We start from the raw sequence: 26,267 nt of genomic DNA, 5'->3' as shown, positions 1-26,267 counted from the left end.
GTTTTAAGTATGTGACCCACAAGACCTCTAGCAGAGCCCAATTTAAAGTTGTAGAATTCAGACTTCACATTCATTATCAGGGATTTTCACCCTTTACAAAACAAAGTAATAAAATACTCACATATAGTGGCTGTTTCCACCATAATTCTATTCTGACTGCCCCAACGTAGTTCTGTGATTTGTTAAATATTTTCCCTCAAGCCCTGGCTAATTAATTTTTCTCCCACATAGCTCATAAATCAATTTAAAAACAGTTTGCATGTAACCATCTTAATAGTTAATATATACCACAAACTTCCCCAACACCAACAAAGAGTATGCTTTGTTTTCCTGACAATGACTACCAGCTCTTCCAGTATCAAGCTTATTTAACATCTGATTTGCGCAAACTACCCCTAGGAAATTCAGGCAGTGGTTTTACCCATAATGAGAAAAATCATTCACATAAGCTTTTTAGACTAGAAATAGATGAACACCTATTTCTCATGTAAGTTTAACTCAGAAATCTTCTGGTGAGTTGGAAGAAAAGATGTTAATTCCTATAATCCTAAAGGTTGATTAAAATATAAGACACCTCTGGCAACCCAGTGAAGAGACAAGAATATCTGCATCAGATCACCATCAACTCAAAAACCCTTATAAAAGTGGTTTTAAAGTGAAAAAGCAAGAAACAAACCTCAATTTTGTCTGTTTTGGCATCTCCCCAGTATATTTTGCCTTCATCATAATCCAAGGCTAAACCATTTGGCCAACCAAGAGAAGTGTTAACCAACACTACTCGATCAGAACCATCCAAAGCTGCTCGCTCAATTTTCGGGATTTCTCCCCAGTCAGTCCAATACATGTACCTACAGAAGTATACAGAGTATGAGCTAAAAACGGACAATAAACTGTAAATTTCAGATATCCTGAAGGTGAGATCCAACCCTTTTGTACACTGGTTACCAGTTAACATCTACAGAAGGAAAAACAAGATTTAAAACATACAAAGAGTCTGTTTAAGACATTTATCATTGCAGTGTATAAGCTTGTAAAAAATTTTTTCAGATCAAACAGTGTTTTCTAGGACTGATAATGAAAAATGCCTTCCAATAATGAGATTCTATGTTTAGGTTTTTTTGTGTTCCTTACCAGGAACAATCTTCTCTCTCTTGCTAGCTTATTATCTCTGACAAAAAAAAAGGTTATCCCAGTAGTAATATTCAGATGGAAAACCAATTTCCCCAAATAACTAACTCTTCTCGTAGCACTGATTCTTGTGGCTCCTGAAAGTTTAAGGGGCTCAAAGGCATTGGCATGCACTGAAGTGTAATAATCTGTCATTATGTTCACCCTCAGGATGAATCTCACATTAACAAATAACGTTGATGAGTATGTAGAAAGCTGTGTTTCCATGGATCATGGTCAGGGTGTAATAGCCAAAAAAAAAAAAAAAAAAGGAAGACAGACCAGGCATATAGCTGCACATCCTGACCAAGTTTTAGAAATCAGGCCATTCATATATTTAGGGACATTTAAAAAGAAACATATTCTTTACCAAATCATCCTAGAAGTACTGAAAATGAGATGAAATTAAATTTTCTAGAGGAAGAGAAAGAGTTCTGAAAACAATTTCTCTCCATATTTTTCATGGTCATGATACAACCTTGGCAAAATCTGCAGCCAACACCCAAAGTCAGCAAGTATGGACTTAATTTAGAAAGAAAACGTATTAAAAACATTCAGGGGAAAAAACTAGCAATTCATTAACTTGAGGTTTTATTCCAATCACTGTATTCTAAAAATGCACAGTCATTAAAGAACTATTTATTGGAAAGCAACATATACTTCATGTTGTTTTTGTCAATGTTTTGGGTACCTGCGGAAATAGAAACCCCTGGCAAAATTTTCTGTCAGTAGAGCCTCTTACCCAACCATGGGATCTAGCACAATAGCCCGGGGTTCCTCTAAGTCCTCTGAAATCAAGATCTTCCTCATGGTCCCGTTGAGCCTTGTCACTTCTATCCGATCAGTGCCAGTGTCTGTCCAATAAAGATTTCGGGCAACCCAATCAACAGCAATACCATCAGGATGGGCAATTTGGGCAGTGACCACAAACTGACTGCCAGATCCATCTATGAAGGAGCGGCGTATGGCCCTCACTTCATCATCAGTCCAGTAGATATAGCCTTCCACAGGATCATAATCTATGGCAATGGCATGGCGGATGTCTTCTAACTGTAGAACAATGTCAGTGAAATCTGGTGTATCCAAAGAAATGCGTCTCAAGTCTGTCCTTCGGGCTAGAAGCAGTAATTCAGTGGCACCTAGAACAACAAAGGGAAAAACAATGAAGAAAAAATGGAAACCCACAGGCCAAATTTAGTCTCTAAATAAAGAATGCAGAACTTTTTCAGGAACTGAAAAGCAATGAGTATAAAAGGATACTAGGGTCTATTTTGGGTAGAATAGAAAGTAATGCAGTAAAACAGGAAGAGCTGGACTAAGAGGTCATGCTCTGTAATGGCTGAACTCTCCAAAACAACGTCTGATTCTCTCTCTGGCTTCATTCATTACATAGCCCCTGGAATTAAGAACAGCCACTTAAAGGTCAAATGAATATAACTAAGTAATGACTAAGAAGCTAAGTAGCTAAATATTAGAGGAAGTATAAGATATATGTCCTTTGTTCAAGAAAGACGTTTAAAAAGGTAAGGAATCCAGGACAAGGATCTTTTGTTATTAATGAGAATGTTCTAAAATTGGATGGATTGTGATGATTGCACAACTCTGTAAACTGACTAAAAATCACTGAATTATACACTTGAAAAGGCTGAATTTTATGATATGTAAATTACCTCGGTAAAGTTGTTTTAACAAAAAGAACTATAGGGCAATGTCTGACAGAACTAAGGACAAAAGAGGCTATGGAGGAGCAAACAGTAGCAGAAGAGAGAGGGAATGTGAGGGGAGGTAACCAAATAAATGTGACCCAGTGGTTCAAGGTGAGACCTGTGCGTTTAACAGAACCGATTCAAGCAGTTATACAAAGTCAGGCAAAACACCTCATCTCTCTAAGCCTGATATCTTCATCGATATCTCATAGGGTTGCTGAGAGACTTAGAGGAAATAAATATAAAACTCAAAAATGTACCAAATACAAAAGTACTCAATAAATACTAGCTAATACATTATTTTCTAATAAACTCTTTAATTTTTATTTCACTGAGTTTTTAAAAACAGATTTATTTATGAAGTGTTTTAAAACCAAAGCAGCAATCAATAAAAATACAGCTCAGAATGAGAACATTACCTCAATCTTGTTTGTTTTGATTTTAAATGCTCAAGTCAACCACTAGCAAAAAATCATCTAACATTATATAAAAGCTAACAAAAAGACAGCAAGCAAGTTGACATCTGGAAAACGATTCCCAAACAAAGAAATGAGTCTGAAAGAAAATACTGATATTAAACTTCAAGCATTAATCTGGAATCATAGTAGAAAAAATTAAGGAGAGAAGAAGCTCTCAGCATCAGCTTTTTGACTCATGGATTAATTATAAATAAACCCTACCTTGGAGAGAATACAGCCCTAAATGCCACAGTGGACACCAAGTAGGAATAACTTTATAAAATTCACTGCCTCCGCTAACTACCAAAAGGAGCCAGCCATAAACTCTTCAAACAAAGAAGTCTTAGAAAGTGAAGCTGTTAATTTGGCAAGGGGATCAAAACAAAATAGTTAACTTAAGGCTGCTGCTGCTGCTAAGTCGCTTCAGTCGTGTCCGACTCTGTGCGACCCCATAGACAGCAGCCCACCAGGCTCCCCCATCCCTGGGATTCTCCAAGCAAGAACACTGGAGTGGGTTGCCATTTCCTTCTCCAATGCATGAAAGTGAAAAGTCAAAGTGAAGTCGTGTCTGACTCTTAGCGACCCCATGGATTGCAGCCCACCAGGCTCCTCTGTCCATGGGATTTTCCAGGCAAGAGTACTGGAGTAGGGTGCCATTGCCTTCTCCAAACTTAAGGCTACTACATGCCAAATGTATATCTGAAATTAAGATGCTCATTAAACAGGTACATTTGCACTGCTCTAAGGCTGTAAACAGACCACTATGGCTAAAATAAATCCACTATTTTAAAGTCTACATTTTTTAACAAAAAAGCAACATTACATAAACCTTTTGTTTTAAATTGAAACCAAATTATTGTTTGCCATGGAAACGTGTCACAAGAATCAGCCAGTTTCACCTCTGACCAGGAGGATAATTTATCAATGCCAAGTCATGACAAATACCCTGTATACCAACTCAATCCCATCTCTCTGACTCCCTGATCCCCTTGCCAGAAACTCTACTGCTGCTGCTGCTAAGTCGCTTCAGTCGTGTCCGACCCTGTGCGACCCCATAGATGGAAGCCCATGTCCCTGGGATTCTCCAGGCAAGGAACTCTAACCGACTCCTAAATAAAGGCTTCTACTTTTCAGAGTTAGATAAAGAAGCCACTGCTACATACAATTTTCTTACCAGGTCTTGTGGCTAGAGAACCAGATGGTGATCCATAGGGTTAAGAATGAAGAACAACATTCTCTTTAAGAAGAAAAAGAGAACTGGCATTCTCCCAAACCAGAAGGACCTTGAAATGTCCTAAATCAGAACATTTCTCCAACATGCCCTCTCTACAGGGAACTGAGAGCAAGGAGAAGAGGCAGTGTGGTGGTTAAGTACAGCAACAGGCTGCTTTGAGCAGAACAATAAGGAATTCTTTTCTTCTTCTGAAGGCACTTCTCTATTGTTAAAAGGCAATTAAAAATATCATTCAATCATTTTTCAGAAAATGTATCTATCCCATGATAGTCTTTATAATTAAAAGTTTAATATACATCTTTTCCTTGCAAAGGTTCTTTATTTACAAATGTTACTTGTTAAAAATATATTCTTTATGAGAATATTCATTTCCACAAGAAGCAACTGTGATATTCATGACTGAGATCTAACAAAGAAGAGAAATGGCACCTATTTTTTCCCCAAAAAATTGCATGTTAAAAATTCAGCTAAAATACTAAAATAATTTATAAAACAACATTCAAGAGATGCCATAAAATGCAAAACACTCCTATTACATAGGCAACTGTGAAGACTGAGGGATTAAGTGACTAGTCTCCCAAAGCACTGTAACTTACAGAGCTTATTATAGAGAAATAAAATAACCATATAGAATCCCAACTGCTATCTAAAATTCTTCCTTCTTGGCAACCAACTTCTTACCATCTTTGCAGGTTTTTCCGTTCTCCAGGAGTGTGACCCCAGTTGGGCAAGCACACTGATAAAAAGGCTTGACTGGAGACATCAAACACAAGTGGGAACAACCACCATTATCAATTCCACATGGATTTGTAGCTGTCAAATATAAATCACACTGATTAATACCAATGATTATGGATGACCTCCCCCACTCTAGGTACACAAAGGTTAACGACCATAACATAAGCACCTCTGATAAACCAAATTATTACCAAATGTCATCTGGGTGCTTGACGACCAGACCATCTGCAAGGAAGGGAATTAAACAGTGAAAAATCTACTTAGCATTCTGTATTCAAAGAGGAATACACAAGAAGTAAAGCAGGCTGTCCCTGCCCCAAAAGAGCTTGCAATCTAGCCAGTAAGCCAAAATTCAAGAACAGTAATAATGGAAAATACTACAGAACAACGAAATTGAGATCTTGCACATTCAGACTGTAAGTAAGTATAGAGTCAATGGGAAATAAAGCACTAACAGATTGGAGAACTGAAGAAAAGCTTCATAGTAGATACAGGCATGGCAGAAGCCTTGAAAGACAGGAAGGACAGACAGGAGGACATTTAAGTGTGGTAAAACCACACGAATGAAAGCTTGGAGGCTGTACACTGTGTGAAATAGGAAGGTGATCAGAGTAACTGAAGTTAAGATTTGACTAACAACAATAAAAGCTGAATGAGCACAGAGAAGGGAATGTCTGTGGTGGAGGCACGGAGAGTTAAGAAAAGCCACACTGTGGAAAAGATTTACATGGAAAAGGTAAGCATTATGGATTTTAAAAGGGGAAACTCAGAACCAGAGATTAATTAGAAAATCTGAAGAAACAATAGAAAAGGATGAATTTAAACAATATTCAGAGAAAAATCAACATGGAAACAAAAAATATGAAAGATAAAAGGCAGTATCACAGATAACTGCAAATTCTCAAACAAGTAAAACATAAAGGATCAACAGTGCCATTAAAAAGCCAACAATGAGAATAAGACATTTATACAAGTGACTAACATTCTTTTTTTTTTTTTTTTACAAAAGAGTAACACAAACATTTTAAAACATTTTTATGAACTCATGATCACTGGATTCCAATATGACACATTCAATATTTGACTATCTCCCCTTAAATGGAAAGAGCTAATACAAAGTAATGCATAATCCAAAAGCCCTGCATTTTTGGCTCTGGAATACAATCTGAAATACACTCAGACACATGTCAGACATTTATTTACACACAAGTGCCAAACACTTAACATTCTCTTGCAAGAAACTGTTGTCAGCAGTCACAGTCCAAATCATTATAAAGGGTGACCAGAAACAGAAGAAAAAGGAGGGGGAGATATACACAGAAAAGGGATAAGCAAGTACTTTACTGAAGCAACCTGAGGTACTTAAATGAACCAGTTACATTAATAATTACATTAATTAATAATTAAGAGGTTTCCATTCAAGGAAAGTGTCTGTTTCTAAACATACAATGGACGAAATCACTCATTAGTGAGAAATAATATGAATACAAAATGTATTTGCACAGAATCTTAATATATGAGCTATCTCAATTTTTTTTTTCCTCTCTCTTCTTTACCTTCATAACCCCAGACTAAAACAAAGGGCTGAGGTGGTCTGCAGCGATAGATACTAAGCTACAAATGGTTTAGACTATTGTCTACCTTGAATTTTGACATTTTCCCAATTTTTTATTCCTTCCCACTCTGAATACATCCTCTCTCCTCTTGCCCCCTCACTAAAGCCAGACATCAGAGGGCTACAAAGCTATTCCAACTTGCAATTTAAAAATCAAGATCACTTACCATTTGGCTGCCTCTGTTGGCTGAAGACATGTATATCCATGGGAGAGAAGATGTTAGAATGGATTTCACGCAGACCCTCGCCAGTGTACTTGTTGCAAGCCAAAATGGAATGTGTATTCCAGTCAGTCCAGTACAATGTGTCCTCAAATAACGTCAGGGCAAAAGGATGTGGAAGGGAACCTTTAACCACCGCCTGCCTAGTAACCCAAAGAGAAAAGCGCAAACATTTCTAAATTTTCTTTTTTAATCTAAACTTTATTGCTCCCACTGAAATGGTCTTGTAGTCCACATTAACACATACAAATCCTGGATAACACGTACCTTAAGGTCAAATACACCTATGAAAAATAGTCACAGAGTAAATTCAAATTTATTTGAGTTCATGGTGTGCAAATTCCCCAATCAAGAACGGTTTCTAGCTTGGCACCGGGCGCCAGGCGCACTGCAAGCAGACGAGTGAGAGCTAACGTACCAACACTGCTGTCGGTTCCCATCTCCCACCCTCCCACATGATTCATGTCATCAGAAGGAGGAAGGCCAGCAACATGAAAAATCCCAGGGTTTGAAGAAGTCACTGGGAAGTAGTTTTAATTAGCAGTAAGTTTCTCCCTTCTTGATGTGGAAGAACAAATAATCTGAGCCTATTTCTTCGGTCACTTTTTATGGCTTTCATAAGTGAAGAGTAAAAACATGCACATGAGGCTAGAAAGGCATTCTGGGAGAGTTCTCTCTGCAAAGCCCAGATTAGCTGCAGCAAATGATCATCTTAGCTGGCTTTCTGCTGTATGGTTACTTCATCCCCACAAGCCAAGGGGCAAAGAGGAAGCCCAACCACTGGCTGAATGTGTTCAAGAGACAAAGCAGATCCCCAAATTCATAAGCAATCCTAACTATATGGAAGGAGAGGTAGACAGCCTGACCAGTACTCAAGACACAGAACTGTGCAGTCTCATGGAGAGTTATGTAAATAAGAAAATTCTTGAATAATGAATAAATCACATTTAAGCCACAGTAATAAATTAAGAAAATAAATGCTTTGATATTTTCGTAATACCAAATCTTAATATTTTCATAAATCACTCAGCGAGGAGAGAAAGAGGAAAATGTAAGCAATTAAAGAGAAATAAAGGATAACACACTCAAAGACAATCCAACTTTTCGGTCCGTAAGGTTATCTGATGATTTCTAATACCTAACAGACCACCTATACTAAATTAAAGAGCAGTAAGATCATTTTCATCTAAGCAGAATTACACGGAATGATTCTAGCCTAAAGTGTTTAAAATTTGAGCCAGATTTTTCAATAACTGAATTCAAGATTAGAATGACTAGTTTCACAAACTTTCTATTTTAAAACCTCGCAACTATGCCACCCATCACCACAATTTTCTCCTCTCACTTTTCTTAACTCTCACTTCCCTAGCATATTACTTTCTCTCTCATTTCCCAATAACAACTGTCACAATGTCACGATGTCTACTTCTGAAGTGGACTTTCTTTCACTTTTTAAATGAACAGCTTTATAACATTTACGATTGTTACTATGTGAGTGATACCATAGTTCAAGTTCAAATTTAAATAGGCTTGCACCCCACTCCAGTACTCTTGCCTGGAAAATCCCATGGATGGAGGAGCCTGGTAGGCTGCAGTCCATGGGGTCGCTAAGAGTCAGACAGGACTGAGTGACTTCACTTTGACTTTTCACTTTCATGCATTGGAGAAGGAAATGGCAACCGACTCCAGTGTTCTTGCCTGGAGAATCCCAGGGACGGGGAAGCCTGGTGGGCTGCCGTCTACGGGGTCGCACAGAGTCGGACACAACTAAAGTGACTTAGCAGCAGCAGCATATTTTACACTTAAGTATCCCAAAATTCATTATGGTAAAACATAAACAGCTGCCAAGAAAGTAAAGTAACATGATTGAGAAATATAAGTAATACTAAAGATGAAATTACTTAGGCTTTCATTAGACATCTTAAAGTATCAGAAATTACATTATCAGTTCTTTGAAAGACTTTGGGAAGGAAAAAAAGTCTAAGTCCTTTGTATACTATTAAATAAAAAGTTAAAATTCACTCTAATAAGCTTAACACAGAAGAATTAACAGATAGCAATAGCCAAAATCCCTCTCTAAAAGATATACGCATTTTACAACCTGACTGAAAGCATTGATGTACTGATAAGAAATGAGCCTGGCGTGCTGCAGTCTGCTGAGTTGTAAAGAGTTGGACTTGACCTGGCAACCGAACAAGAAATGAGACAGAACTGAGTTCAAATGTCCCCCTGCAATTACAATAACTTATTTCCACAAATTCTGTTTTCCTCACCTGTTATTAAAAGATGATAATCTAACCTGAGTTACTGTGAAGATTAAATCATAATATATGAAAAAGCATTTAGGCAAAAAGCATTTAGGCATTATGCTTGGTACTTAATAAACATTTCATAAATGGCTCCTCAACTTTAGGATGTCTGTTTTCAGTATTTTAGTATTTCTGATTCAGGGATAATATTTTACAAGTTTAGTAAACATTTCATGTGCTAGTCAATAAAAAGCTTACTAGAGTCAAGTAAATACTAGACTTTGGCTTATTTATATTCCCAGGATCTCACACAATACAGTATGTATGAATTAGTTAGATTCATTAGTATTATTACATACTCAGTGAATGCCTGATAAAATGAAACATTTTAAATGAAATATGAAATTAACAAAAAGCACAGCTAAGATGGCTATCACTCATTGTCATATTCTTTGGTAATTTGTCTAGCCAATGGTGATCTGTTCCTCAAAGTACAGATTAGTGTACACTGTCTTCACCTGTCTTCTCTCTGGTTGGGACTACTCCCCTGGAAACTCAAGTGAAAAGAAGGAGTTGATCATGGATAGTGAGAACAAATGTGGCAGGCAAGATTGAAGCCCAGTTCTTCAGTAGTATGCCTCAACTATAACAGGAATTAAAAAGTGGATCACTACAATGGGTACCAAAAGAAAGAAACCAAAACCCCAAGTGATGTTATGCTTTAGTGCTGGCAACCTCTAAGCATCACCTCCTCTACCTGCCCATCATTTTCTTACGAGCTCATTCTCGCCAGTATCCCAAGTACAGGTGTGCACTTGCTGTCTATTTCAGATTCTACGGCTGACAGGTGCCTCTTTCAAATTCTGCACCAACCAGACTTACCCTTTATAAAACACCTGTGCACTTGTATTCACTTTCTGTTTCTGGACCTCCTCCCAGAAAGTTGTCCTCTGCCCCTGACTCAGAACTCCCCATCTGTGTAGGAAACAAATCTACTTAATCACATCAAAGTACTACTATGATAAATTCTGACATCTGAACCTAACCTTAGAAGAGTTTCTCCACATCACAGTGAGGTTTTCTTAACACCTAAAAATATGACAACAGTGGTAGCAGTATACAGTGTTTGAAAAAAATCTCTACAAGTCTTTCACAGGAAAACAGAACAACTAGGAAGGAAAACCAAAACCTCATGGACAACACTTGCAACCAAGACAGGTAAGAAGGTATTACTTCAAAACCCTAGACACAGAAAGGAAAACTACCAACAGCTGTAAGATCTGATTAGCATCAGCACTTCTGCAGGAGGAATCAGAAGGAAAAAAATAGGGCATTTGGCAGATCCAGGCCCAGGAGAACACACAACAGATAGCAATGGAAAGCTTCACAAACCAATCTGAGAGCAGCAGCTGACAAGGAATGGTTCTGGCCACTTGGAGAGTGAGTGAATACAAAGACTGGATGGATGGTACGGAAGGGACTGGCATACTAACAAGGAACTCTCTCACTGGCCCAACAGAGCTCCCTTCCAGACAAAGGCCCAATCCGACCTACAGGGAACAGAAAGAAAGTGAGGATGACAGTGCAAGAGAAATAATGGAAAATAAGGTGCAGAAAAAACTCGCAGAAGGAAACAGAGCTAGGAGTTTGCACAAGCAAGCTGCCAACTTTTCAAACACACACACTCAAGACTTCTGTAAAGTGAATGAAGTTATGATAAACTCTGCCTTCTTCAACAAGTTCCAGAAAAACAATTTCATGTGAAAATATAAAAATATATTAAGATCAAGCCCCATTTTAAAAGTTAGTTTTAAAGGCACTTCCCTGGAGGCCCAGTGGTTAAGACTCTGTACATCCAATGGAGGGGGCACGGGTTCAATCCCTGGTCAGGGAACTGACATCCCACAGGCCACAGATGTGGCCAAAGAAATAAAAAGTTAATATTAAAAACAAAAAAGAATAAAGAAAATAACATCCCTAAGGACAATACAAATATGCCAGAAAAACTGGCTCTAGAGCAAATAGTTCACAACCTATTACAAAATACTTTAAATGCTTTAAAGTAGTATACTAGTGATAAAAGAACAACAAAAATTTAAAATTTAAAACCTCAAACTGAGGTGAAAGAACTAACGAAAGTGTCAGAAGTCACTTCAATGAATTATCAACTAGAAATAACACAAGAGTGAATAAACGGAACCGATAAGGAAACAGAAATAGCTGGTGAAAATAAAGAATTTTTTCTTTTTTCGTGATTTTTTTCTGTTTTATTAAGAAATAATTAACATACTGGGTTGACTAAAAAGTTCATTTGGGTTTTTCTGCAAGATGTTAAAGAAAACATCTTACATATTATTATACATATTGTGTGTGTGTGCATATATGTATATAAAAGGCAAAGGGTGTTAAACTGGGTAAAACTAAACAAGATTCAACTGTATGCTGTCTACAAGAGGCACACATACCCAAAGACCCAAATTTACTGAAAGCCAACAGTAACCATAAGTGAGATGAAGTGGTCTATCAGACAAAACATACTTTCAGACAAAAAAATATTACTAGAGATAAAGCAGCACGTTTTATAATGGCAGTCAAATCATCAAGATATAGCGATTATAAACATACACAAGTAAAAACAGCCCCAAACAAAGCAAAACCTGACAGAACTGAAGGAAAAAACAAAACAGTAACAGTCTGAGATCTCAAAATCCTATTCTCATTAATAGGTAGGACAACTAGACAGAAAATCATCAAGGATATGGAACTCTGAATATTAGGACAAGTATCAATTAATTTTAAAAGACTGAAATCATACAAAGTATATTCTCTAAGATCCTGTTCAATGGCCAAAAAAAAAAAAAAAATCACTGCTTTCCCCCAAAGGTCAGGAACAAAGCAAGAATGTCTTCTATTCAGCAGAGGGTCTAGTGAGTATTATGAAATAAGACTAAAGGCAACCAGATGGGAAGGGAAGAAATAAAACTGTCATTATTCACAGATGACATGATTCTGTATGCAGAGAACACTGAAGAATTTAAAAGAAAAAAAAGCCTCAGACGTACTTAATTCGACAAGGTTACAGCATACAAGATTAATATATAGAAATAAATTTCTACAGACTAGCAGTGAAAAATACAAAAAGTGATACAGCCAACTAATATTTAGCAAGGGAACCAAGGACAGCCAATGAAGAAAAAGCAGTTTCTTTAATAAATGGTGCTGAGAAAAATGGCAAAATTGAAATTTATTAAATAACTTGTTCATAACACCATAAAAAATAACCAAATATTCGGAAGTGAATAAAAGAGTGTAAGACATCATACATAAAGTGGATCACAGATCTAAATGTTAGGAATTAAAACAATAAAACTCTTAGAAAAGCATCAATCCTTGTGACTTTGGTTTAAGCAAAGATTTCTTAGTACCTCAAAAACACTTATAACAACAACCAAGAAAAGCTAATAGATTGAACTTTTATTTCTAAGTAATATATCCAATGAAGAACTCATATCTAGAATACATAAAATTCTTACAGCTCAACAGAAAGAGAAATAAACGAATTTAACAGTGGGCAATTCACTTGAATAGTGTCTTAAATATTCAACTGAGCCTCACGTGAAGGAAGACCAAACTCAACTATATTCAAGAAGATTATAGGCAAAACAGATTGAAGGAAAGTTAATAATTTATCTTCTGGAATAGAGGCAAAAGAGAAGCATAAAGGAACCTAAACCACACTGGCAAAATCTGGCATACTTTCTCCAAAATCATCATTTTCTCCTGATTACAGAAAGAGTACATGTATGTTCACTAGAAAAAAACTGGAAATAGAAATACAAAGTGTATCTTCCCATTCCTTGATTAGGTGCACATGTACAAAGTGTACATGTATGTACACAAATACAAGCGACTTCCAAAGGTCAAGGCATGGAACACTGGTTTCTGTTATCAAGAGCTGAGGCACAACATGAAACCAACTAAGATAGAACAGGAAACCAACTAACCAATGGAATTTAGAATTAATAATTTGGTAAAAATTCATTCGCTCTAAATCACAGCCCCCAACAGGACGAAAGAGAACAGCTGAGCCAAAGCAAGAGACAACTGAGGCACCTGCACCAAACACAAATAAAGAGCATTCGCCACCCATCAGGACTGAGCTTCTTCACGGGATTATATGCAGCGGGCCCCATGCACCTTGTTGCATTAATGATGATTAATATGCCCTGAGGAAAAAATGGTTAATGCATGCATTCTGAAAGACTCCAATGCGTGCTGTCATCTTATTTAAACAACATCTGACTGTAACTTTTTTTTTTTTTTTTACAAAAAGTGAATTTCTGTAAATGCCCAGCATTTAGTGCATTATAATGACCTGTCTTCATTTCATAATGTATTGTAAAAATTTTAATATTATTAAATATTGGTTTCATATTAATTTTAGAGGCTATATAACACTGCACTGAATGTGCTATAATTAAAAAACCCATATTGCCAACATTATATATTAAATAAAGCATCTTTAAACATAAACATATATTTTTAAAATTATATAATCATCAGTTGACAAAAATTTTTTGACCACAGTCTAGCAGAAACCTAACGGTATTTCTCCTGAGAACATGGTTCATTACCCACTGTATTTCAGTGTTCTGCTAACACCAAGAACTCTGCTGATACCATGATCCTGCTTATTCTCTGGCACCACTGAACTCATTCACAGCCAGCTTTACACCTCTGATCTTTGCCTAACATGTTCAATCATGTCAAATTTGGTTGCCATAAGGTGCATGTCCTTTAGTGTCTGGTATATGCAGTATTTCCCAGAGGTGCTAACAGAATCCAGATGAGGCCCATCTTTCACCCTACCCCACCTCCCTCTCACCAGCCTCACCTTCAGCCCTCCATCTCTAGAGTTGTGGTTACTACTGTTTATGTGGGTAAATTTCTTCAATTTGCTTCTGTGGGAAGCAGATTCTTCACAAGCTCAGTAGATGACCAACCGTGCTGATCTGCCTGGGTCTGAGGGTGTTCCCGGAAACCAGGCAAATGGGGATAGCTGATCAGGAGCAGCTCGGACTGGGACATCCCTCAGTCTTGAAGAAATTCTTCAACGTATCTGGTATGTGGTCGTTATCTCTGCCTAAGCCTCTAGCACTGATGCAAAATACCCCTAAGTTTACAGTCCACGGCTTTAACAACCATTAACTTGGTAATGGCTATAAATCTAAGACTCCCTCTGAGACTACTCTGCTGAGCAGCAGGCTCATTCATCCAAAGCTCCCCAGACTTCATCATCATAGTTTTCTATTAGCAACTCAAATGCAAATGCAAACTTGTCCAAATTTGAATTCAATCTCACTCTCTTTCTACATTAAAAAAAAATGAAAAGGAAGGAAGGAAGAAGAATCTGTCTTCCTTTCCTTAATCTTCTATCTCACTGAATGGCATTTCCATTGAATAAGCCATTCAAAGCAGAAACCTAGGAGCTATCATAAACACCATCAGGGAGCCACAAATGGTTTGACAGGATTGGGGCACAGCAGACAAGGGCAGAAGTGGTAAGAATATTGTCTAAAACAAGGTAAATAAATGAGATCATGTAAATTACAGTGAAGAGATTGTACTTTTCTGGAGAATGATGATGACTAACTGGAAGACTTAAGGAAATGAAATCATTAGTCTTCATTCTCTACACAACTACCAAAGGTATTTCTTTTTTTTTACCAAAGGTATTTCTAAAAGACAAATCCATGTCAATCTGCAACTTCAAAACCTCCAATGACTCAACACCTACAGGCTAAAATTCAAATGCCTCATTTTAGAATACTAGACCTTGTGTGATCTGGCTCTTAGCCAGTTCTCTACACTTGCCTCCAACCATCCCTCACATTTCTAACTGCAGTTGAATAGGAGGAACACTGACAAACCAAAGCGTTAATAACCTTCATAACTTTAATAACCTTCATAACTTTAATAACCTTCATAACTTTAATAACCATAACTTGAAAACCTGACTCTAGTCATTAGGAATTTAAAATTTTTCACAGAAAGAGCTTTTATATTCCTCCCAGTTTTTAAAGTTTATTATCTTTCTTCAGTGTCTGTCAAGGCCAGTTAAAAGTGTGTATTTATCCAAGATATCCAAGATACCTATGTCACAAAGTCAACTAACCATATACATGTAAACTACCTTCTGAACCCTATTCTGTTCCACTGACATCTATGCTCAGATTTAGTACCTCATTGTTTCAACTACTCTGGCTTTACAGGAAGCCCTGAAATCAAGTGCGAAGTCACAGTCTCCAAAGTCCACGGTTTACCTTAAAGACCAGTCTTGGTGGTGATATACACATATACCTATCATTATACTACAAGTTTTCTCACTGTCCTAAATTTAAATCCTCTGTGCCTATTCATGCCTTCACCCACCCTCTTTTCAGTCTCTTTTTAACTGAAATACTGATTTACAATATTCTGTAGTTTCAGGTGTACTGCAAAGTGATTCAGTTATATATATATATATGTAACATATATGTATATATACTCTTTTCAAGATTCTTTCCCAATATAAGTTATTACAAAATATTGAATACAGTTCCCTGTGCTATACAGTAGGTCCTTGTTGGGTACCTATTTTATATATAGTAGTATGCATATTTTAATCCCACACTCCTAATTTAATCCCTCCTCTCGCCCTTTCCCCTTTAGTAAATTTCTTTTCTATGTCTGTTTTAATCTCTAAGTTCCCTTATCATCTTTGCAGTTTATCTGTTCAAACAACCCCTGTCATTTGCCCTGTGTGTCTGAATCTGCTGATGCATACACATGGCGCAATTCAATGTTTCCCTGTCCTCTGCTTTCCCACACAATTCCTGCAAATAACAACTCTGATCAGACTCCTAATGAATTGATCCTTTTGGCAAGATAAAAGGGGGTGAGGCTCTTTTCTTCCATCAAATAGGGTCTGTTCTTTTCCTTGTGATGAAGCAGCCACTGATGTTCAATGCCTAGACTGAACAGTTCACTAGAAGTAATAAAATGCTGATAATTCTAATTATTTCTCATTTACTAGCTGGAATAGCTTTTTTGTATCTACTAATTTGTTAGCTACTGGTAGATTCCTATAGAAAAGGGGGGATAAATTGCTGGATTCTTTCTCTTTATTACCAACATTCAAGCTAATGAACTGGTTGGTTCCCTTCATCCTCTGAAAGTAACTACTTCCTTTTCTTAAAATTAAAGAAAGACAGAAAATCAGTATGAACTCAAGGATTTAAACAAACCTGGTGGGTTTCAATCAATCTCTGACCAGAGAGAGACTTTTCAAATTATTTCTCTGGGCTTTACGAAATGACGCTAATAGCCTGTAACAGCTTCCATGCTATCGACTATGACATAACATCCCAGCTCAACTTGGGTATTTCCTGTAAGAGACTTAGGGTTACCCAAATCACACCTGATTTCTTTTAAGGTGGAACAGTTTTCCAAGAATACGGTCTGGGTGGGTTTTTTTTTTTCCCCCTAGTCCTCATCAGTGGTCATAAGAAATAAACATACATATTTGTATGTATTTTTATAACTTACAATAACTAATGAGCTCACACCAGTACTCTCAACTAAAACTCAGAATTATCAATTTCTCTTAAACTCCACAATACTACATCTATACATCTTTTCTTCCACACGGAGAGTTCTACATATTCACTGGCATTTGATTTAATATATCCAAAAATTACTCACTTATTTGATCCAAAATTAAAAATATTAATACCAATACACCAATGTAATTACCATAAAGAGTTAAACAAAATCTATGTATATAGTACCTGTACTTCTCACTCTGATTTTTTATTTTACTCCATTTTTTCTTTTTTAGCTATGCTGCAAAGCATGCAGGATCTTAGTTTCCCAACCAAGAATCGAACTCATGTCCCCTGCAGTAGAAGCCGTGGCACCTTAACCACTAGATGGCCAGGGAAGTCCCTTCATTCCAATTTTTCAGAATGGTACTTTATTTACATTATCTAAACATACAGTCATTACATACCATACTCTCAATTTTAATCATCCTTTAATTTTCATACAAGTTAATTATATGTTTACTGCTCTTTACCAAGCCTTATTTTGTTATCTTGCTCATCACTGTGATTATCTAAAGCTCAGCCACTAGTCCATTTTCACAATGACTCAGGGATAGTATTTCTTGATTTCTTTCATGTTCATAACAGTTCATCTATAGCTTTGTATAAGGAAAGTCAATTTTGCTGGGGGGAAAAATAATTGGTTCACACTCTCCCTGAGTATCTTTTAAAAATACTACTTCACTTAATTCTGACAAGGAGTATTGCTGTGAGAAAGCCTAATGTGAATCTAATTTTCTTTTTCATTTGAAAAATTATTTATTTTACTATTAAAGGCCCAGAGAATATTTTCCTTTTTCTACAGAGTAACTTTACTAGAATATACCTTGGTGCTGTTTGCTTTAACTTGTATTACCAAGTACATAATGTTCTCTTATCAATCTGTAGACTCGAATCTCCTTTTAAGAAACTTTCCCAGAATTACAGTTTCTCATATTTGTTCTCTTACTTTCCTTAGGTTATCTTCCTAACAGGGTTTTTTATCTATGTGTTTTTCCTTCTTTGCCTATCTTTAATATTTGTCACTTTCTCTCAAATCCTTTTCATCTTTTTCCATTTCTTTTAGTCCTCAATTTTTCCCCCTTTACAACTTCAATTTAAAATCTTTTCGGTTTAGTCACTCTTGTGTCCCTTCCAGTTTAGTTGGCTTTTCTGAAATTAGTTTTTTCTTTTACTTCTTTCCTCAGTTCTGGCATCTCATCTCTGAACTTTCTCATTCTAACTTATGTTGGTCTTTGATATGTAATATTGGTGTCTCAATTAGTGATAGTGCATTTTAAAGTGGAGGTTTGATCTATTCTGGGTTGGTAAAGAATCCACCTGCAATGCAAGAGACCCCAGTTCAATTCCTGGGTTGGGAAGATCTGCTGGAGAAGGCATAGGCTATCCATTCCAGTATTCTTTGGCTTCCCTGGTGGCTCAGCTGGTAAAGAATCCACCAGCAATGTGGGAGATCTGGGTTCAATCCCTGGGTTGGGAAGATTCCCTGGAGAAGGGAACTGCTACCTACTCCAGTATTCTGGCCTGGAGAATTCCACGGATTGTTTAGTCCATGGGGTCACAAAGAGTTGGACAGGACTGAGAGCCTTTGGAACAACAGATTGGTTCGAAATAGGAAAAGGAGTACGTCAAGGCTGTATATTTTCACCCTGCTTAATTAACTTATTTGCAGAGTACATCATGAGAAATGCTGGGCTGGATGAAGCACAAGTTGGAATCAAGGTTGCCGGGAGAAATATCAATAATCTCAGATATGCAGATGACACAACCCTTATGGCAGAAAGCAAAAAAGAACTGAAGAGCCTCTTGATGAAAGTGAAAGAGGAGAGTGAAAAAGTTGGCTTAAAACTCAACATTTAAAAACTAAGATCATGGCACCCAGTTCCATCACTGCATGGCAAAAAGATGGGGAAACAACAGAAACAGTGAGAGACTTTATTTTTGGGGGCTCCAAAATCACTGCATGGTGACTGCAGCCATGAAATTAAAAGATGCTTGCTCCTTGAAAGCAAAGTTATGACCAACCTAGATAGCATATTCAAAGCAGAGACTTCCTTTGCCAACGAAGGTCCGTCTAGTCAAGGCTATGGTTTTTCCAGCAGTCACGTATGGATGTGAGAGTTGTCCTATAAAGAAAGCTGAGCACCGAAGAATTGATGCTTTTGAACTGTGGTGTTGGAGAAGACTCTTCAGAGTCCCATGGACAGCAAGGAGATCCAACCAGTCAATCCTAAAGGAAATATTCATTAGAAGGACTGACGCTGAAGCTGAAGCTCCAATACTTAGGCCACCTGATGAAAAGAACTGAGTCATTTGAAAAGACCCTGACGCTGGTAAAGATTGAAGGCAGGAGGAGAAGGAGACAACAGAGGATGAAATGTTTGGATTGCATCATAGACTCGACAGACATGAATTTGAGTAGGCTCCAGGAGTTGGTGATGGACAGGGAAGCCTGGCATGCTGCAGTCCATGGTGTCGCAGAGTTGGACACAACTGAGCGACTAAACTGAACTGACTGAACTGAGCGTCTTTCACTTGATCTGTTCTATAATCATATTTTTCTGGGGAGTTTTCTACCTAAGGACATTATTCTGTTTTTCATTCTTTTTTTTTTTCCCCTGGCTTTACCAGGTATAATCAACAAACAAATCTGAATGATAAACTGTATACAGTGATGATACACATATGCAAGAATACTCATCCAGCTATTTACAGTATCTCATACACTGACTGGGGTTTCCTTTTTTGGGTTTTTTTTAAATGGGAACATCTATTTCCTCCAACTCCTTGACAGCCAGTTTTCTTTTGTTTCTATGAGTTTGTGACATTTTTTAAGATTCACATATATGTGACACACCCAATATTTGTCTTCCTTTCTCTGGCTCATTTCACTGATCATTAGGGCCTCAGAGTCCATGCATGTAACCACAAACAGCAGGATGTCCTTCCTTCTCGTGGCTGAACAATATTCTACTGAATGTGTATATACCACATCTTCTTTATCCATTCATCCACTGACAGACATTTTGATTGTTTCATGTATTGGATACTGTGAATAATGCCACTATGAACGTGGAAGTGCAGATATCGCCTCAAGATTGTTTTCATTTCCTCTGGATAAGAATTCCAGAAGTGCGATTACTAGATCATATGGAGTAATATTTTTAATTTTTTGAGGAGGCACCATACTGTTTGCTTGAGGTTTCAAACACATGCTCACAAAATCATAACCAACACCAATGTGAAGGAGCTTGTCTCCTGTTTCTTCTCAAAAAAAATTTATAGTTTCAGGTCTTATACTGACATCTTTAATTCATTTTTAGTTGATTTTGTGTGTGGTATAAGACAGGGATCTAGTTTCATCCTTTTGGGTGTGGATATCCAGTTTTCTCACACTATTTGCTGAAGATACTACAGAAACTGTAATGAAGACATTAGTTTCCCCACTGAACATTCTTGGCTCCTCCGTCATAAACTGACTGACCAAATACGCATGGGTTTGTTTCTGGGCTCTCTATTCCATTCCACTGATCTAGTGTCTGTCTTTACGCCAATACCATACCACTTTGAGTAATACAGTTTGCAAATATAGTTTGAAGTTAGAAAGTGTAATGCCTCCAGCTTTATTCTTTCTCAAGATTCCTTTGGCAATTTGTGGTTTTTTTGCAATTCCACACAAATTTTAGAATTGTTTGTTCTACTTCTGTGAAAAGTGCACTGGAACTCTGATTTGTGCACTGGACTGCACTACATTTGTAGATGGATTTCCACAGTATGGATGTTTTAACAAATTAATTTTTCTAATCTGTGAGCATGAAATATCTTTCAATTTATTTGTGTCTTCTTCAATATCTTTCATCAGCATCATAGTTCTCAGTGTATAGGTCTTTTACTTCTTTGGTTAAACTTATTAGGCATTTTTTTTGTATGATACAATAAATAAGATTGTTTCCTTAATTTCTCTGACAGTTTGTTATTAACATACAGAAATACAGGTGATTTTTGTATATTGATTTTGTATCCAGCAATCTAACTGAATCTGTTTATTGATTCAAACAGTTCTGTGGTGGCGTTTCCAGGATTTCCTATGTATAACACGAGACCATCTGCAAATAGTTTTACTTCTTCCTTTTTACTGAGATGCATTTTCCTTCTTTTCCTTGCCTAACTACTCTGGTTAGAACCTCTAGCACCATGCTGATTAAAAATGGCAAGAGTAAACATCCTTATCTTGCTCTGACCTTAGATGAAAAACTTTCAGTTTTCCACTTTTGAATATATTATTAGTTGTTTGTCATACATAGCTTTCACTGTTGAGGTATGTTCCCTCTACACCCACTCTTGAGAATTAATCATGAATGGATGTTGAATTTTATCATATGCTTTTTCTGCACCTATTGAGATGATCACACGATTCTCATCCTTCATTTTGTTAATGTGCTGAATCACATTAATTTGCATATACTGAACAATCCTTGTATCCACTTGATTGTGGAGTATGATCCTTTTAATGTGCTGCTGAATTCAGTTTGCTAGTTCTGAGTTGAGAACTTCTGCAGCTATATTCATTAAGAATATTGGCCTGTAATTTTCTTTTCTTGTAGGTTTCTTGTTTGGTTTTGGTATCAAGATAATGCTAACCACATAAAATGAGTTTTTAAGAATTCCCTCCTCTTCTATTTTTCAGGAAACTTTAAGAAAGATTGGTACTAATTCTTTCTCAAATGTCTGGTAGAATTTGCCAGTGAAGTCTTCTGGTCCTCTACTTTTGTTTTGGGGAGGTTTTTAACTACTAATTTAATCTCCTTATAAATAATTGGTTTGTTCAAATTTTCTATTTCTTCATGATTCAGTCATGATCCCTTTCTTCTAAGCTGTTCAATTTGATGGCATATATTGTTGACAGATTTTCTATTTCTTCATGATTCAGTCATGATCTCTTTCTTCTAAGCTGTTCAATTTGATGGTATATATTGTTGACAGTAGTCTCTTATGATCCTTTGTATTTACAGTTGTAATGTCTCCTCTTTCTGATTTTATTTCAGTCTCCTCTCTTTCTTATTAAGTCGAACTAAAGGTTTGTATAGTTTCTCTTCAAAAAAACCAACTCTTGCTTTTTCACTGATCTTTCCTACTGTATTTTTAATTTCTATTTCATTTATTTCCACTCTGATTTGTTATTCCCTTCTTTGTGGCAGCTGTGGGCTTAGTTTCTCCTTCTTTATCTATCTCTTTGAGGTTTAACATTAGGTTGTTTATTTGAGACTTTTCTTGTTTCAAATGTAAGCATTTATCACTATGAACTTACCTCTTAGAAACCCTGTAAGTTTTGGTATGTTGTATTTCTATTTTCATTGGTCTCCAGATATTTTTTATTTTCCTTTGACAGCCTCCTTCAACCACAGGTTTTTCAGGAGAATCTTGTTTAATCCTCCATGTAATTTTGAATTTTCCAATTTTCTTTTGTTTTTAATTAAGGTATAATTGACATACAACATTAGTTTCAGGTTTACAACATAATAATTTGATACTTCTATATAATGCATAATGATTGCAACAAGTCTAGTTAACAACCACTGCATACCCTAACTTGAAAAGACACATGCATCCCTATGTTCACTCAACATAATTCACAAAAGGAAATGAAAAGGAAACAACCCAAGTGGGATGTTGGGATGGTGGGATGGTGGGATGGATAAAGAAGATATGCTATATATGTACAACAAAATATTAGTCAGCTATACAAAAGAATGAAATATTACTAGTTTTGACAATATGAATAGACTTTGAGGGCATCATGCTAAGCGAAATAAGACAGAGAAAGAGGAATACTGTATGATCTCACTTATATGTTGAATCTAAACAACAAACAAATGAACTAAAAACCAAGCCCACAGATAGAACAGATTGATGGTTGCCACAGGCAAGGTATGGAGGCTAGTGAAATGGCTAACAGGCATCAAAAAGATACAAACTTCCAGGTATTTAAAAAAAAAAAAAGTTAAGTCCTGAGAATGTAATCCACAGCACTGCAACTGTAGTTAATAATACTATCTTACATATTTCAAAGTTCAGTTCAGATCAGTTGCTCAGTCATGTCTGACTTTTTGTGACCCCATGAACCACAGCACGCCAGGCCTCCCTGTCCATCACCAACTCCCAGAGACCATCCAAACCCATTTCCATTGAGTCAGTGATGTCATCCAACCGTCTCATCCTCTGTCGTCCCCTTCTCCTCCTGCCCTCAATCTTTCCCAGCATCAGTCTTTTCCAATGAGTTAGCTCTTCGCATCAGGTGGCCAAAGTACTGGAGTTTCAGCTTCAACATCAGTCCTTCCAATGAATACCCAGGACCGATCTCCTTAGGATGGACTGGCTGGATCTCCTTGCAGTCCAAAGGACTCTCAAGAGTCTTCTCCAACACCACAGTTCAAAAACATCAATTCTTCGGTACTCAGCTTTCTTTATAGTCCAACTCTCACATCCATACATGACCACTGGAAAAACCATAGCCTTGTAACATTTCAAAGTTACTAAAACAGTAAATCTTAAAGGTTCTCATCACAAGAAAAAAATAAAAATAGTGCAACTATATATGGCAACAGATGTTTTCACTTTGACAAATTCCTTCAATTATCTAAGGCTTTCTGTTTCTGCTGGGGTCTTAAAATGAGACCACTAGAAATCCAAATAATCTTCCAAACACAAGGACATCAAGTGTCTTTAAAAATATTAACACAACAACCCTGTAAATCAACTACTTTTGAATAAAAAACTTAACTAAATAAAAACAATCTGAACATGATCTGAGTGGGAATTCCATGTTTATATATTATGTCTCTGTCTTCTGTGGATACCAGGATACAGCAAATATGCAGCAGGTTTTCTCCTGATCTACAGGTCAGCAAACCAGAGTCCACCGGCTCAAAAATGTTTTATGGAACAAAACCATGCCCATTCCCTTAAGTATTCTATATAGCTTCTTTCACACCACAACAGCAGAGGTAAATAGGTGCAACAGAGATATGGCCCACAAAGCGTATAATGACTTGGCTCTTCACAGGAAAAATTGGCCAACCCTGTCCTGGTTTAGAGGTTTATCAAATAAGCTTCCACAAATAGCACCTGGTGGGCTCTGTGGGCAATTGTGAGGGATGAGCTCTTTGTCGTACTAGGAGTCCAGCACATTACAGAATGTTTAGTATCCCTGGCCCGCCAGGGAACTAAAATGCTAGCAGTACTCCCAGTCTCTGTGTCAACCAAAATTCCCCACACATTTCCAAACACTCTGTAAGAGAGTGGAAGTACTATCCCTGATTGAGAACCACTGAAGAACTAAATTAGCTCAGAGTAAAGGAGGAGAAAATACAGTCCATAAATTCTAAATGCCACCAAGACAGACGAGAAATGTCATTACCTTTATAGAAAGCAAACTAAAAATCTATTCTTCTTCCCCTTTGACACTTAAGCCAAAAATATGTTAACAACTTCTTGATAAAATTAGGCTTTATAATTTGATTATCATGGGGCTGACTTTAAAAATATAAGGCAATCTTACCGATTTGTTCCATCCAGATTTGATCGGTGAATGAAATTAAGTTTTGCATCTGCCCAATACAGCTTCCGTTCCTCATAATCCAAAGTCAGTCCATTTGGCCAGTAAATTTCAGTGTTTATTATGACGAAACGATCAGAACCATCCATTCCAGCACGTTCTATCTTTGGTACTTCTCCCCAGTCTGTCCAGTACATGAACCTAAAAAAAATATGAAAAATAAACCCATGACATAAGCAGGTTAACTACCAAGTATCTTACAATCATCACTACTGGATAAAGAAAGCTCTCTAAGAAACACTAAAACTGAAATTCCTAGAAATTGTTATTGAAATTTTAATCATCTATCTTTTTGCTTCCATGATGGTAATAACTGATTCAAGTCCAGCATCATCCACAACAAGAAAACCATGTGATCAAAGCTTTTAGGGAAAAAGGGTATTTACACTGTCTCGGTGTATCTCCCCATAAATTAACAATAATGTTAAGAGAAAATAAACTTGGTGGACAACACCTTACTCACATCATCTATCATCAATTAAGGAAAACACTGGCAATATGTTGGGAAAAAATGTACCATTTTTTATGTTAAGTTCTCTTACACAGTATTTCTGTCCAAAAATGCATAAGTTGAACAAAATTATAAAGGAAACAGACTACCAAATTAAAGAACATTCTAGAAAACAAATGCCTTTGAACATTTCAATGTTAATAAAGTCAAATAAAGGCAGATAAATTAATCTGGGTAAAAGGAGAACAAAGAGACATAGTAACTACTGCATACAGTGTATCAAATTGGTAGATAGGTTGGGGAAATGGCTGCTGCTGCAAAGTCCCTTCAGTCGGGTCCGACTCTGTGCGACCCCAGAGACGGCAGCCCACCAGACTCCTCAGTCCCTGGGATTCTCCAGGCAAGAACACTGGAGTAGGTTGTCACTGCCTTCTCTGGGCAAACTGTTACAAAGATATTATTGGGCAACTTGGCAAAATCTGATGGTATGTCAAATTCTATAATAGAAATGTATTAATGTTAATTTACTAGGTATGATCATTTTATTGTGGTTTGGGTAAAGAGAATTTCATTGTGAGAATGCAAGACTTCCCAGTTTCCAAACAGTCTTATATGCAAGATAATCTTACTAAATACTTCTCTAAAAAAGACTGCTTAAGGTGATTATTATAACACAGTATTACACTATATTAGAGCTTTAAATACAGAACCCTAATATATGACAACAGTAGCAAAACGGAGAAGGAAAAACAAAGATTAGTACTGAAGCAAAGTTTCTGTATTTTACTGGAATTAAATTAGCATTAATCTGAAGTCCATTGTGATTAAAAATGATATTATAATCTCTTAACAAATACTAAGAAAATATCTAAAGAATTATAGCTAAAAATTTAACCAAGAAATTAAAATTGTACCCTAGAAAACATCTGCTTAATGGAGGCAGTTAAGTTGAAGCAAAATAACAAAAAAGCAAGACATAAGGAAAACTTAAATTGAAGAAAGTAGGAAAAACCACTAGACCATTCAGGTATGATCTAAATCAAATCCCTTATGATTATACAGTGAAAGAAAGTGAAGCTGCTCAGTCGTGTCTGGCTCTTCACAACCCCATGGACTGTAGCCTACCAGGCTCCTCCGTCCATTGGATTTTCCAGGCAAGAGTACAGGAGT

General features: G+C 36.8%; 1 protein-coding gene across 5 annotated transcripts in view; it reads right to left on the bottom strand.

Annotated features, from left to right (window-relative positions):
• LRP6 (LDL receptor related protein 6) overlaps window positions 1-26,267 on the bottom strand; it is a 179,818-nt gene that overhangs the window by 72,886 nt on the left and 80,665 nt on the right. For all 5 annotated transcript variants that reach the window (XM_086401981.1, XM_086401983.1, XM_086401982.1 and 2 more), the window contains 5 exons: window positions 24,590-24,787; window positions 7,086-7,282; window positions 5,247-5,378; window positions 1,910-2,306; window positions 677-848 (listed from right to left, as the gene is read on the bottom strand). In XM_086401981.1, coding sequence (XP_086258107.1) covers window positions 677-848; window positions 1,910-2,306; window positions 5,247-5,378; window positions 7,086-7,282; window positions 24,590-24,787 — 1,096 coding nt within the window. The remainder of the gene's footprint in view (window positions 1-676; window positions 849-1,909; window positions 2,307-5,246; window positions 5,379-7,085; window positions 7,283-24,589; window positions 24,788-26,267) is intronic.

This window comes from Bos grunniens, chromosome 5 (genome assembly GCF_055505025.1).
Source record: "Bos grunniens cultivar Pamir isolate PY7600 chromosome 5, Bosgru_T2T1.0, whole genome shotgun sequence".
Taxonomy (NCBI): Eukaryota; Metazoa; Chordata; class Mammalia; order Artiodactyla; family Bovidae; genus Bos; species Bos grunniens.
Note: the sequence above shows the minus strand (reverse complement) of the source record. Positions and strands in the feature narration are given on the sequence as shown.